The sequence below is a fragment of the Eumetopias jubatus genome, unplaced genomic scaffold (assembly GCF_037043125.1).
Source record: "Eumetopias jubatus isolate StellerSeaLion01/CBP00866 unplaced genomic scaffold, mEumJub1_p1.0 scaffold_17, whole genome shotgun sequence".
NCBI lineage: Eukaryota > Metazoa > Chordata > Mammalia > Carnivora > Otariidae > Eumetopias > Eumetopias jubatus.
This window is the reverse complement of record NW_028274823.1, coordinates 30,949,547-30,964,568: the sequence shown is the minus strand read 5'-3', so window position 1 is coordinate 30,964,568 and position 15,022 is coordinate 30,949,547. Positions and strand designations below refer to the sequence as shown.

Below are 15,022 nucleotides of genomic sequence, written 5' to 3'. Positions count from 1 at the left end.
TGTATTAATTTGTATTTTTTAAAAAATTCATGCTGAGGTGCAGCATTGTTTTCATTTGCCTGTTTGCCATTTCATCTCTTCTTTTGTAAAGTGACTATTCATGTCCTTGGCCCATTTTCTTATTGATTTATAAAAACTATTTATTAAAGGTAGTGATCCTTTGTCTGCGGGTATGTTGCAAAATTTCCCCCAGGTTTCTTTGACCAATTCAGTTTGTTTACATTGTATTCTGATGTATAAAAGTTAAAAACTCTTAGGTAGTCAAATTTATTGATCCTTTTTATTTCTGCTTTTGCTGTTTTACCTACACCAAGATTATAAAACTATTCACATTTTGGAATCCTTTTAAACCAGCACAGGATGTTCAGAAGCCTGGAAGAACTATATGCCTACATGCAAGAGCCTTTCAGCATGTACCAACAAAACCATAATGATTTCCTTCTTTCTTGTAGGAAAAAAGACTTTGTTTCTAAGGGGTCCCCTAGGGCCCCATCTGGATGGGTTAATGAGAGGAAACAGAAGAAATGACCCAGTCCTACCTTCAAAGGAGGAGTTCAGAGAAACTCTAAGTCAACTTTGCCCAGAGGAAAATATCATTCCTTGCAGAAACAGCATCCCTTAGCCTCTGGGTCACTCACCTCTGCTTCTAAGGGTGTTAATTAAGAGTTGAGTGACTAAGGGCAGGTCAACATGATAACTTGGGTTGTTTTGCTTTTTAATAAAACAGTTGCTAGGACTCATCCTGAAGATTCTGATCCCATCCATTTGTGATGGGGGATAGGAATGTGTGTGTGTGTGTGTGTGTGTGTGTGTGTGTGTGTGTAAATCTTTCTAGGATATTTGGCAGATGAGTTGGGTTTGGAAACCACTTGCCTAGAGCAATCCATTAGGGTTAGGAGAATTCCCAAAGTATATTCCATTGACTGTGTGTCAGATAATTTTTCTTGCATCTGTAGGAGGGCACATTATTATGTTCAAAGGCTTTCTGAATGCCTGCATTGATATTCTGATAAATTATTATATGACTTTTCTCTCTGGTTCCTCCTCCTCTGGTCCTTCTTAATCTTCTGAAGCACATGAAGTAGTTTTTGGAGACAGCTGAGTTAGGTCAGAAGAGAATGCCCATTTACTGAGCAGACTTGTGTCACCAGAGCTCGGAAGAAAGATGCCGCTAGCCTGTGTCAGCATTTACTGTCATTAAAAGAACACCAACTATATTCCATTGGTGGGCTTTAAGCTTAGCTTTGCTGAGGAAATTGAGCAAAACACCGTTAACTACAGGTACTCTGGGCTTCAGTGTGAGCAAAAGTAGGCATGCATGGGTACCAATTTTGCCAGACTGTGGTAAACTCTTTTGCTAACTACCATCAGATAACCTTCTCAAAGGCCAGCAGTGGAGGAGAGAGAGCCTTGTGCTTGCATTTACGAGTTTTTCCTCTGCAGAGCTGGGGCAGAACTAGCCCTGGGAGACTGTAGAGGAGAAGGGTAGGATGTGGGGAAGTGGTGGGTGGGAGGGAGACCTGAAATCACAGCATTGCGGCAGGGAAAGCTGTCTTTTCAAGCTGCTTGGCAATGGTCTGATTTCCACTTAACATAGTTCCCCTGGGGGAGACAAACCAGTACTGAAAGCCAGCTCAGAGACCCATGTGCAGAGGCTCTCACAGAATTCATGGAGCCTCCTCAGGTAGGAACTGGCATTGAAGACTGCCTCAGCCGTCCCTTCTCCTGCTTGGCTGAGGGGCAAGGATATTAAGCAAAGGTCGTTTGGCTGCAAAGTTACATTCTTGGCTGGGGAGTGTAGCACCAACCTAAAAGTACAGTGTCAAAGATCCAGATTTCTGAAGAATATATATTCTCTGCCCACAGAAGAATAATCTTGGAGGAGTATCTGTTGCCTAAGAAGATGGGTCTGACTGAAAGCATGGCTAACAGGCGATCACTCATCTTCTGATGTCAAGTCCAGGTGGATTTTGGTTCTCTTAGCAAATGTCCCTTTCTGTCTGGTAAAATATCTATCTTACTCCATGTTTCACTCATGGTGAGACTTCTTCTCCAGTAGAGAATCCATGCATCTGGAGTTCATCTTTCTTGCTGTTCTTTTGCTGCCTGACATCTTCTCTGTGATGCCACGGGGGTAGGAGGAAGTAAGTCAGGGAAGGGAGGCTCCAAGTGGAGTATCCTGGATGTTATGAGGTGGGGGACATCATATGTTTTATCTTGACTTCCAGATAAAAAACAGTCACTGTTCTAGAAATGTCTCCAGTGAAGCTGGGAGACAAGGAAAGGGAATAGAAGATGGTGCTTTGGAATCCATGGTCATTTCCAGTGAAAGTCCATGTGTTTGAGAACTGGGTTGGTCCACTGTCCCCAGATCTAACTCAAATTTTTTGGGTTCGGTAAAAGTCAGGCCATGTTTTGCCAAACATTTTTTCCCCTAATTTCAAAGCCCCTGTGTATTTTAAGGGAAATTTAATCCACATGTTTCTGATTCATTTACACTTAACTCATCAAAATATTGTTTTGTAAGAGTCATTTGATGTCCAAGAAGCCTCAGGAACCTTTTTTATGAGCCTTTAAAAAAATTTCTTCTAAAAAACAGGAAGTCATGTTTTGCCAATAATAAACAAACTTGAACCCCAAAGGCTCAGTTTTGCTTCAGTATCCACCAGGTTCCAATTGGTTCTGAACTTGGCTAAGGACCTCATCTCCTCCCTAGAAACATACATTGTTTCAGCAGAATAGTTTATAAAGACAAAGTTTCCCAGTCAAAACATATTTGTTCCCTGAATAAAAAGATCTGAGGTAAGAACTGCCATGCTGCCGGGCTCCTGACTTGTTGACTCTAGAACAGAAGGCAGCAGAGCACCTGCTGGTGTTGGTTTGCATTTCGAACTTTGGATCCTAAATCAATCATAAAACACAACACTCTCCTAGGTCAGAAACAAACCACAATGTAAGAGAGTGCCATGAAAGGCAGCGAGGTATTCAAATAGAGGTTGCATAACTGCCAAGGAGATTGTAAAAGGAAATTCTGTTGTATTGGACATTGGGCCAAAAGATCTCTAAGGGTTCTTCCCAAGTGTAAAAATCTTTGCATTATTAATGTTGTTATTATTTGCATATAGGGGTGATACCATAAAGCTTTTGGAATTCAATATGATAATATAAGTGCAGATATCTGGCAAGATGCTTGGCACACAGCAAGTGCTCAATATACACTGGAGTGCAGGAGTTGTTTCAATAGACAGTCTCTCTGGGTTGTTCTACTGGTAAGTTTATACTTTCTCACCCAATCCCTGCTTTGACCAAGGATATATATTTTCAGAGTATTGTCAAGAGTGAACAGTGTGAAGCCAACATGCCCACTCTGGGACATTTCTGTGACCTTGAGCTTGTTGACCATGAATAAACTAAGTGAATCAGTAGTGCTTCCTCATGACTGTTGTGAATCATGAGGGGGTGCAGACAGGGCACACAGCTTCCCAGGGAGAAGGAGAAGAGACTCTTGTCCTATCTTTGTGCCTACCTATTTGGGGCACCTGACACCCACAGATGTGGAGGAGACCGGCATCCCCAGCCAGCTCAGTGCATCTGTTGTGGGCTTACTTTTCTAATAGGAACAAAAAGACCTTCCCCTCTGTTATTATCATTACGGCCATATGTGCAAGAGATCAGTCAAGTCTCATCTTCCTTTTTTAATGGGGAAAAGGGGTGCTACTGACAGAATCGCAGTGGCACCGTTTCCCCAGAGAGGTTCTGAAGTGAATTCCCACAGAAAGCAGAGAGCTGGTGATTAGAGAGCATATTAAATCCAGATGATTTTGGTTAACTTGTTTGAGCTCTCCTGCTAGGAAATGGTAGAATTCTTAGCCATTCTACCACACCACCTCCTTCTGGATGATTGCTGATATCAAAGGGGAAGAGAGTGAGAGCTGTAAATCATCTGTGAGGTCTTAATGTCCTATTTCTGCATCCATCCATCCATCCATCCATCCATCCATCCATCCATCCATCCATCCAACATTTGCTGAGATCTTCATGCCAGTCACCGTATTAGACACCGAGAATACGAAAATGAATGAGACATTGGCCCTGAGTTCATGGTATGTTCAGAATATTAGTGACAACTCCCCACAAGCGTGTCAAAGAATGTGAGGATGAGCAATGGGATGAGACTATGTGAGGAGCCCTCTGTGAGGACACCCAAATCCTGCTAAGCCCATGGCTACTGACATTTTCCCCCTGCTTCCTCAGACCAATAGTATAAAGGGCACAACTGATGTGCTTCCCAACAGAGACAAAAGGTGCCAAGGGTAGTATTTCTTCCTTGAAGCTGGGGGTCCTCCTTTTGAGTGGTTACCTCAGGGCCAGGGAGGAGACAAGGAGTACAATGTATCCTTGTGTGGTGATCAGATAACTCCAGCCAAAGCCATAAAGCAGTCACTCTCTGTCAGGTATTGCATTGAGCTTCCTGTTGAGCAAAAGGGACGTTGAAAGCCTCTGGCCTTGGCCCAAACCAGCCTCCTCTCCTCCACAATAGGCACTTGTATCTACAGACAAGACAACTGGCCCCTGGCCCCACTATATTCAGAGTGATTCTTTGAAAAATCTTATCATGATAAATTAATTGACTTGGCTCCTCTCTCATCAAGGAAGGGGAAGGAGCGTCTGTTGTAACCTGACCACTGGAGCTCTTTGTGCTATCCATTGCCCATGATCAGCCCCTGATAGGCCCACCGGAATGAAGGTCTGGCTGGAGGCACTGGCTTCCTTCTCCCCTCCTCCACCTGCACTAAGAGAAAGAGTTCTTTTTCGGAGCTGCCTACTCTGCTCCTTAAACAGGAAGTGATGTAAGAAAGCCGTATTTGGTCAGATGGGTTTGGCTTTAGGCTCAGTTTTCAATTTTTACCTTCTGATCCTCATGTTTTAAAATTTTATCTGCCTCACTTTATTTATTTAATGGTCATTATTTTTCCTGTTTATTTACAGACAACTTCAATGACAACCAGCGCTTCGGATCAAAAAGGGAAGGATAACCACACATTACCACACTGATTGATCTAAGTTCAGCTCTGTGAAAAAGGAAGCCTAGATTTTATTTAACCTCGTAAGATTTAAAATAGCTGGAAAGGTTTCTGAAATTCTGAAAGTGCTTCTAAAGCTGGCGTGACTACCTTTGGGCTTTCCAGCTTGGGACACACAGGTCTAGGGCTAGGTTTCTAGTGGGAGAGCTCTCCAGCACACACCTTAGAAATGTAGACTTATTTCCTCAAGCTCAGCTGCTGGATCATAGGAACAAATTTTATATCTCTAGCTTGGTTCAGGGGTGTAGGTACACACAAAAGCCTCATGGGCATTACATCAACTGGCACAGAGAAAATGCTCCATAAAAATTTGTTGGATGAAGAAGTAAATGAACAAATGGCATGTGTTTTTGTGAACTTTTTGTGCATCAATCCTCTGAGAGTGAGAAAACGGTTTCACTTGGAGAAAAAGCTATTTATCAGAGGTCCTTTGAAACCTGCAAAGAGCAGGTATAATGATTCCAGAAGCAGTTTACAGTCAGTCTTAACAAGGGTCCCAAATGGTATGGAATTCTAGGAGGGGCCTGAAGCCTGAAGCCCCTCGGGAGTGGCTTCCTGTGAGATCTCTCTGAAGACTTACTTGCGGTGGTTTGTGCAGTGTGCATAAATCCTTAGTTTGTCCCGGATCACTCGGCCTGGCCGTGGCTTCCGTTGGAGCCCGGCCACATGCACAGCCAAGACTTTGGGGCCGATCAGGCGCTTGTAAAGGAGAGAGAGCCAGTAGTCCTGAGGAGAATAGAGAGGTGGAAAGTCAGAGAAAGAAGCATGTTGAGTATCTTGAGTAAACATACCAACACACAGGCCAGAAGCCACTTCTTACCAGGGGTACAGTGAATCATGACTAAAGAGACCCTAATCTTGTAAGCCTGTCAACCCAATCAAGTGCTCACCTCGGGTTAATAACAAAATGGGCACTGTCTAAAGTGGCCTTTTCAACTGACCAAATAGGGAAATTTAAGTAGGGTGGACTCAGATGGGCATGAAATACAAATGGATCAAAGTTTTTCACATATGAAATAATAACCTGTCAGGGCCTTACATTTTTGACTTTCTTTTCCTATGACTTTACTTTCATACTAGTTTATGACTTGTGTTTAACTGTAGAGTAGATTTCCAATCTTTAGGATTGTCATCAATGTAAGAATCCAAATGTCATCCTCCAAATATTGTCACTAAAGACTATTAGTGTGATGGGAGGGGGATTTGAAGGTCCTCCAGGCAAGAGACCAGGGTCCCTGACTATTCCATAGTCAGAAACACAGAAGAAGGTTTGCAAACCATGGTGCTACTCCTTGGTCATCCTCAATAATTCTAAAATAAAAAGAATAATTCTAAACTAAAAGAATGTGATGCTTTTAACCATTCTGGCATCCATTTGTAACTGATTCATAAATATTCAATCTGTGACCCACACATGTACTTGAACTTACAAAAGCCTATTCACTGCCATCTTAATTTCTATGGTATTTGCTATTATCATATTTTATTTTTATACTTGATACAAGATATATTATGTATTTGTTTTGCATTTGTTCTTATATCTGATTATGGGGTAATGACTTCAGTGTTTATAATTCTCCATGTAAAAAAGGGCTTCCTAATGTGTTTGGGGGCTTCCTCCCTCCCCCCAATTTTGGAATTCCATAATCATGCCATTCAGTGTGGGCATGCTACTCAAGGTCTTAAAGACATCATGCATGTTTTCTCAGCCTTCATCTTTCCAGGCAGAAACCTTTTAATGATCTTCTTTTTTTTCCCCTTGTGTGGTCATCTATAACATGAGCTGCTTAAAAATGTCTGTTGAATTGCATAAATCACAACAAAGTCTCAAAGCCCCTTTGCCAGCTGAATAGCTCTAAATCTGCCCTGAGTAGTGAGCTCTAAGCCTTGCCCAGCCACCTACCTTAATTAACTCTAAGTGTCCTCGGAATGGCTGTTAAATATGGTCTCCTAATATTTAAAATGCCAGAAATTTTATCACCGTCAATCATATAAATGAAAAAAATCGCGGTGGTTCAATTTGCTCTTATTCGATGACACTTTCTCTATTTTTGATTTGAAGTAAACTTGGTGAAGTGATTATCACAGTCATTCCCATTTCCAATGGGATATCCACCTTTTTCTTATTGATTTGTAATACATCTTTTAATATTATTGGTAAGAATCTTTGGAATATATATTGAACAAATATATTCCATCCAAGTCTGTAGTTTACTTGTTACCACCATTTATGATTTTTTGATATGAAAATTAAAAAAAAATTTATAGAAAAATATATCCTCTTTTTCCTTTTGATTTCTTTCACTTCTTTTATTCTTAGAAAGTCCTTCCTCACACACAGATCAGATCAATCTTCACTGATATTTCTTCTAGTTCTTTTTATATAATCATTTAAAAGCCTAACTTCTTACTTCATTGAAAACTATTTAGCTGTATGGTACTAATTATTTTCTAAATTATTGTACAACTAGTCATAGCATCATACAGTTGATAACCTATTCTTAAACATATCTTTATCACATACCAAGTTTTATATATGTATGTAAAAACACATAAATATATACTATATATTATAACATTATAATATGTAATATAACATATTGTATGTTATCAGTTTTACATCATTTTCTTTATTGTAGTTTACATTTTAATATCTAGAGATTCAAGTTCATTTCATTTATAATTTTTCCTTCTTTGTTCAAACTTTCTTTAATTAGTCATATCCATTTATTTTTCCAAATGAACTTTGAAATCATGTTTTTGTCATGTTTGTTGCTGCAGAGACATTTGAGGCTAGTGTAAATTTTATTCTGTTTGGTTAGCCTGTTTATTTTCTATCTTTTGTATTCTGCCAGAATGCTTATAGAAGTCATGTTTTATCCTTGATATTTGAAGTTTTATCAGAAATGTGTCAGTGTGGGTTTCTGCATTAATTTGCTGATATTTGGGGAGTACTTTTGATCAGAAAGACTAAGGTCTTTTTTTAAGGTGAGAATTCTCTTTAAATATAGTTTTGAGTTCTTTTTCTTTCTGTTTGCTCCACTCATTGTTTCAGGAGTCTGGTTGTGAGCCCTCCATCCTGGGGCCTGCACATCTATCATCTCCTTTCTCATCACTTTTCAATCTTTTTGTTTTCCCTCTGCAACAGGACATCTCAAGTTTGTCCTCTACACTTCCTCCAGGATCATTTCTGTCATTTACTAAGTCCAATGAGTATTTTAATTGTTCTTACAATTTTCCTTTCCTTGTAATCTTTTCTCATTTAGCTTACCTGATTGCCTGGCACTCATTTAAAAATTGTTTTCCATTTTATGTGTATTATGTATATGTTTTCCATATATGTATATATGACAAATATTTATAACAAATTTTCACGTATATATAACTTACATGAGAGTTCTGAAGCATATGGGAACCAGCCACCCACCTGAAAAGCTACCTTAACACCACATGGCAGCATCTAGTTATGTGATTCTTCCCTTTCCCATTTCTGTGTTTTCCATTCCCTTGCTCCATATTTTAGTTTTATCCATACATTTGTTCCTAAGAAATATATTATTAATTTGTTAGCTTTATAAAAGTGGTATCATGCTGAACGTAATTTTCTGTGAGTCACTTTTTTCACTTAACATTATGCTTCTAAGATTTATCCAGGTTGTTATCTGTACTTACTGTTCATTCATTTTCAATATTGTAGGATACTTTATTGTGTGAACATCCTACAGTTTGTTTATCCATTCTTCTGTTGATGGATATTTGGGTTGCGTCCAGATTTTTGCTGTTATGAACAATGTGACTCTGAATATTCTTATTCCTGTTTCCCAAGACACAAGTGAAGAAATCTGGAGAAGAATTGCTCCAACTGTGACTGGAAACCAGCAGCAGCCTCAGCAGCAGCGTGCTTCTCAGAAATACACGTTCATAGACTTTATCCCAGACCTACTGAATCAGAATCTCCAGGGGTGGGGCTCCCAGGTTGTGTGAGTTTCTAAGTGAGTCCAATGTTCATTAAAGTTAGAGAAGCACTGTTCTAGAGTACATACCTAAGGGTGGAATTGCTGTGTCATACACGAGTAGACAAATATTCAACTTCAGGATACTGCCAAACTGTTTTCCAAAGTGATTTCAATTATTCCAACTTACACTTCCTCTAGCAGCATCTGCATGAGTTCCCTTTGATCAACATCCTTGCCAACACCTGTTATTTTCTGACTGAATTTTTGCCAATCCAGTGGGCACAAAATGCCTAGTTCTTTTTGTGTGTTGTTTAAGAAGTCCTTTCTCAGGTCCAGTTCATAGATATTTTATTTTCTTTTATAACTTTTGAAGGTTTTTTTCCCCCTCTAATCATTAAATCTTTAATCAACCTGGAATTGATCTGCTGGTATGGTGTGTGAGGTAGGTATCTAACTTCATATTTTTCCATGTGGATAGTCATTTATACCAGCATCATTTACTAAATAGTCTCTTCTTTCTTTGGCGATCTGCAGTGTCCTCTGTGTCCTCTATCAAACTTCCATATGTTCATGGGTTTGTTTCAGGCCTCTCTACTCTGTCCCACTGTGCTGTCCTGTATCACTGCTACACTGTTTTAATTACCATTGTTTTACATATGTCTTGAAGTTTGGTAGAGCAACCCCTCCTATCTTATTCTTCAGGAATGGTTTTGCTAATCTTGGGCCTTTGCTCAGGCACAGACGTTTCAGAATCAGATTATTAAGTCTCTAAACAAAATCTGCTGGGACTTTGGAATTTCACTGAATTTATAGCTCAAATGAGAAGAGTTTACATTTTTATAATATTGAGTCTTCTCATATAAATACAAAAGGGAGTGAGAAGTAAACTCTTTCCAGTCGGAATCTTTTTTCTTTCTTTGCTTCTTTCTTTGTTTCTTTGTTTCTTTCCTTCTTTCAAAGTTCACAATCTAATTTTTTTTCCATTAAGAAAGTATCCTAGATCTTTCACAATGAAAACAAATCTTGAAAGGAGGAGAAAACAAGGAAATGTTTTCTATTCAGAGACTGAAATCAGGAAACATTTTATTTTTAGGAGTTTTCTGTTAACCATTTAGTAGTAAGCATAGCAACAAGGAGAGTCTGGTGTTAAGCCCCGAACTTGCTCTGTTGGCAGATTCACTGATTTTCCATTTCTAGGGAAAGGACTTTCAAGGAGCTTCTACATTATTTTTCTCCTTTTCTTTTTTCTCTGCTTATCCTTCTGGTATTCCATGCAAACTATTTGTGATGATCTCTTTACTTCCATTTCCAAAAGTGTCCATAGATGGACAAGAGCCTTCATTTCCCCATCTTCCACCCCGCCCCACCCCACCCCACCTCCTGGAATTCAAGGATAGTGTGCCCAGGTAAAGCACGTGATCTAGGGAATAGTTGTGTGTTTCTCAGATGTTGTAGGCAAATGTTTGCTTTAAAAAAAAAATGTTTGCATTTAGCTCATGGATATGTTGTTTAAGTGTATATACATTCGTATGTATGTATGATAACATCGTGTGTATAAGCAATAGGTTGATAAACATGAAACTTAGGATAACGGTCACCTTGGGTGGGGCAGGAGGAACTGGGGGAATGGCATAATGGGAGAATGTAAGGTTGATGGGAGTGTCTTAGTTTTGGAGTTGGGTGGTGGAGTCGTCACGGGTGTTGTTACTGTTTTGCTTTCAAAGTAACATATAGGCATAGATAATCTTTTGAATGTGTCAAATAAGATATTAAAAAGATAATAAAGGAAAATTATGTATGCATTTGTTTACTACAGCTTCCCTTCTGAAGATGACATTGTTGATCCACCCAGAGGCTGGCATCTCTTTGCACTGTTTTGCCCCAAGAGAGAAGGGTTTACAGTGACGTGCTGCTAGTTCACCATCTCTTCCCTGAGGGGAACAGAGGATTTGGATTGGTGTCAGTTGATGGTAGGTTAAAAGTCAAGGTGAATGTGAAAATTTCACCTTTACTTAGTTCCATGTACCGTTTTCAGACCCTCTCTTACCCTTGTTCTTCGCAGTTCCTTATTCATCCTACCTCTTTTTAAAAATTCCACCATCCCTTCCGAAGGGGTACGTGCACCCCAATGTTTATGGCAGCAATGTCCACAATAGCCAAACTGTGAAAAGAGCCAATATGTCCATCGACAGATGAATGGATAAAGAAGATGTGGTATACATACACACAATGGAATATTATGCAGCCATCAAAAGGAATGAGATCTTGCCACTTGCAATGACGTGGATGGAACTGGAGGGTGTTATGCTGAGTGAAATAAGTCAATCAGAGAAAGACATGTATCATCTGATCTCACTGATATGAGGAATTCTTAATCTCAGGAAACAAACCGAGGGTTGCTGGAGTGGTGGGGGGGTGGGAGGGACGGGGTGGCTGGGTGATGGACATTGGGGAGGGTATGTGCTATGGTGAGCGCTGCGAATTGTGCAAGACTGTTGAATCATAGATCTGTACTTCTGAAACAAATAATGCAACATATGTTAAGAAAAAAGAAGAAGAAGAAGATAGCAGGAGGGGAAGAATGAAGGGGGGAAATCGGAGGGGGAGACGAACCATGAGAGACGATGGACTCTGAAAAACAAACTGAGGGTTCTAGAGGGGAGGGGCTGGGGGGATGGGTTAGCCTGGTGATGGGTATTAAAGAGGGCACGTTCTGCGTGGAGCACTGGGTGTTATGCACAAACAATGAATCATGGAACACTACATCAAGAACTAATGATGTCATGTATGGCGATTAACATAACAATAAAAAATTCCGCCATCCCTGCCTCTCTGTCCTTATGTCTCCCTCATGCACACCAGCTCTCAGCACAATCAAATCATATTTTCTACCTGCCTCCCCCTGATCATCTCTCCCTCCCTCTCTCCTCTGTCTTTCATTTTACCATGAATAGGTGCCATTTATATAGTCACAAATAAAACTAAGCAAATGAAATGATTCCTTAATGTCTCTTAAGGAAATGACATGAAAATGTAGAAAAAATGACCTCTATGCATAGAACAGATAGGAAAACATAAAGAATTCTCATACATATCTAACAACAACAACAGGACATTATATGAAAGAAAGATGGAATATAAACAGACGTTTTCAGACAGTAAGAGTCATCAAGAAGGAAAGCTAATATAATGGCTTTTTATGTCAATAATAATACAAAAATCTAAAGCAAGGAATGCACGGCAATTTTCAAGGGACAAAGGGAGACACAAACCGACATTCTTTAAGTATATCAGACATAAGAAGAGGTGGAAGAAAAATAGTGTCCATTTATTAGCTGGAGAGGGAAAACTAATAACAGATGACACTAAAAAGACAGAGGTTTTAAATCTTTTCTTTTTCTTTACTATTTATCAAAAAGCCAATTGTTGTCTGAAAGCTAGACAATGCAGTGTATGGAGTAAGTTGAACCAAAATAAATGGGAACAGAGAAAGGAACTGACAGAATTTTGCAGAATTTACTGGATTAATCACGGAACTGTGTGTTCCTCGAGGTCCAAGACTACTTACCCATTGCTATAGCCCACACCTAATAGAGAGCTTGCCTTGCAGCAGGGGCTAGAATTAAATTATGGAACGTGTGCTCTGTTTAAGGTTCCATGCTATATCCCATTAGGGATATAGTGGTGAATAAGACACACAGTTCTTGCTATCATGAAGCTTATATTAACAAGAACAGTCCTCAAGCCAAGGACTTAAGCAATAATTTCAATTGTGTAATGGTAATGGAGAAATCTATGAGACTGTGATATAATAGAACTTGTGACCCCATCTAGGCAGAGGGTGGGGGGATGGTGGTGAGGAAAGAAGTCTCTCATGGAGTGAGAGGCTTCGTTTAAGATATGAGGAAAAGAGGGGAGGGAATAGAAAATGTTTTGGTCAAGAGAAAGAGCTTATGCAAAGTCTCTGAGATGGGGAGGAGTTTGGAATCTGAAAGCAGACCAATTCAGCTTGGAGCTCAGCAGTGAACACAAGATGAGGATGGCAGGGCCAGTTCTTGTAGACTTCAGGATTCTAGAATTTGTCTTAAAATAAATGGGAAGCCACTGTGGAATTGTAACAGAAATACTGCCATTATTCAATTTACATTTAGCAAGTTGACTTTCACAGCTGTGCAGAAAACGACTGGAGATAACCATTTAGGAGGTTAGTTTAGAAGAAAAATGATGATCATTTGATTAAGGTAAGGAAATTAAATTAGAGAGAAGAAGAGGGATTTGAGAAATATTTAGGAGATAAAATTGATTGGACGTGGTGATTGATTGGATACAGAGAATGAGCATGAAACCTGGATTTGGAGTTTTTTAAATGCTCAAATTCTTAATTCCAGAGGATGGGATGGCTACGGCAAGACAAAAGCAGTGTATCCCTTCAATCCTCAACTGCACCTCTTCCTAACCACACCCCAGCCCGCAAAAACTTAGTGAGATCAAGTTCTGCCAGGGACAAGCACAGAGCATACCTAGCAGAAGACAATCACAGAGTGAGAGTGATACCTAACAAATGGGCACTGGATAAATATTTCTTAATATGTCCCTGAAATTTATTTCTGAAGTTTCTTTTTATTTTTAGTGCATACAAATCCAATGCATATTTTTGAAATGTTTTGTCTTTATTCACTTATTTCACTAACTACTTCTCACATTTATTATTTCCATTAATCTAGAGCTGGGCAAGGGGACCCTTGCTTTAGAGAGCCAAGCTCTGGTCTTCCTCCAGCAGCATCCCTCTCCGTGGGGTAAGAAGTCCACAGAGCCAAGGGCCCATGCCTCTTTCTAGACCGTGTTCTGAGTCCCTGTGGTCCCAGAATTCCGTAGCTTATAGCCGGGATTCACAGCACAGACCTCAACCTAGAATCCGGCTGCCTAAGAGTGAACAGTAGTTAGGGGATGTGCACTAGTAGGCTGAAAAGGTAGCAAGGGGCAGCTGGTTATGGGGGTATGATCAGGGCTTGTAGACTGGGTTATCTACACTGCGTGACCATGACACCCTTGATGATACACTAGGGATGGGAGGGGTGCTGAGCTACGGCCCTAGGTGCTTACTAACCAGGTGAGAGCTTTGAATACATTCTTTCCTTCTACAAGCATTTCCTGAGCACATACTACTGGCATGCAAAGTATTCTGTTGAGTCTGGGTGATACAAAGATGAAGAAGACATCTTCCTGTCTTCTAGGAACTTAGTGGTCAAGATACATGTAAACAATTCTCTGTAAAACAAGGCTGACTAAAGTCAACTCCACATGAGCGAAACCACTTGTAGTACTTTGGGAATTCAGAAGAAGAAACAATTATTTATGACCAGGAGATTCAGGGAAAGCTTCACAGAGAAACAAAAGTGGAGAAATAATTTGCTTAGAGTTGAAAGATACACATTCAAATCCTGGACAGTGATTTATTATCTCTAAACCTCAGTCTCCTTGTTGGGGTTTAATGAGATAATATATCTGGAAACATCTGTCATGGTGCCTGGTAAATAAAATATTTAATACATGTTGTTTATTCTTCTCTTTATTCCTTGAAATATTTTTTTAGCCTCATGAAAACTCTGCTGCAAGTTTCCCTGAACTTAACTGGTATGTGTGTGGAGGAGGGTTTGGGTGCGTGCGTGCGTGCGTGCGTGTGTGTGTGTGTGTGTGTCTGTGTGTGTGTGTACATGTGTATGTGTTGGGAGATTAAGGATGGTTGGAAGGAACCTCCTTGAGATCAGGGCTTACCTTTGCATCCTCAGTGCCTGTGAACGTAGATATTGTCACTCAATAAATGTTTGATTGAATGAATGATCAAATGAAGATTCACCTCCTGAGGATGATGGGAGGGTTTCCACAGCTGAATGGGAGTGAAATGATAACTTTGGAAGATTCAAAGGTTACAGTTTTCCTGAGCACTGACAGGCCTTACTGCAGCTGCCTAAACTTGTTTAA

The 15,022-nt window shown here is 40.0% G+C and overlaps 1 protein-coding gene across 4 annotated transcripts in view; it reads right to left on the bottom strand.

The window, feature by feature from the left end:
* The window catches only part of HPSE2 (heparanase 2 (inactive)), a 667,506-nt gene that overhangs the window by 22,002 nt on the left and 630,482 nt on the right, over positions 1–15,022 (bottom strand). For all 4 annotated transcript variants that reach the window (XM_088019878.1, XM_028098764.1, XM_028098765.1 and 1 more), the window contains one exon: positions 5,665–5,810. In XM_088019878.1, coding sequence (XP_087876004.1) covers positions 5,665–5,810 — 146 coding nt within the window. The remainder of the gene's footprint in view (positions 1–5,664; positions 5,811–15,022) is intronic.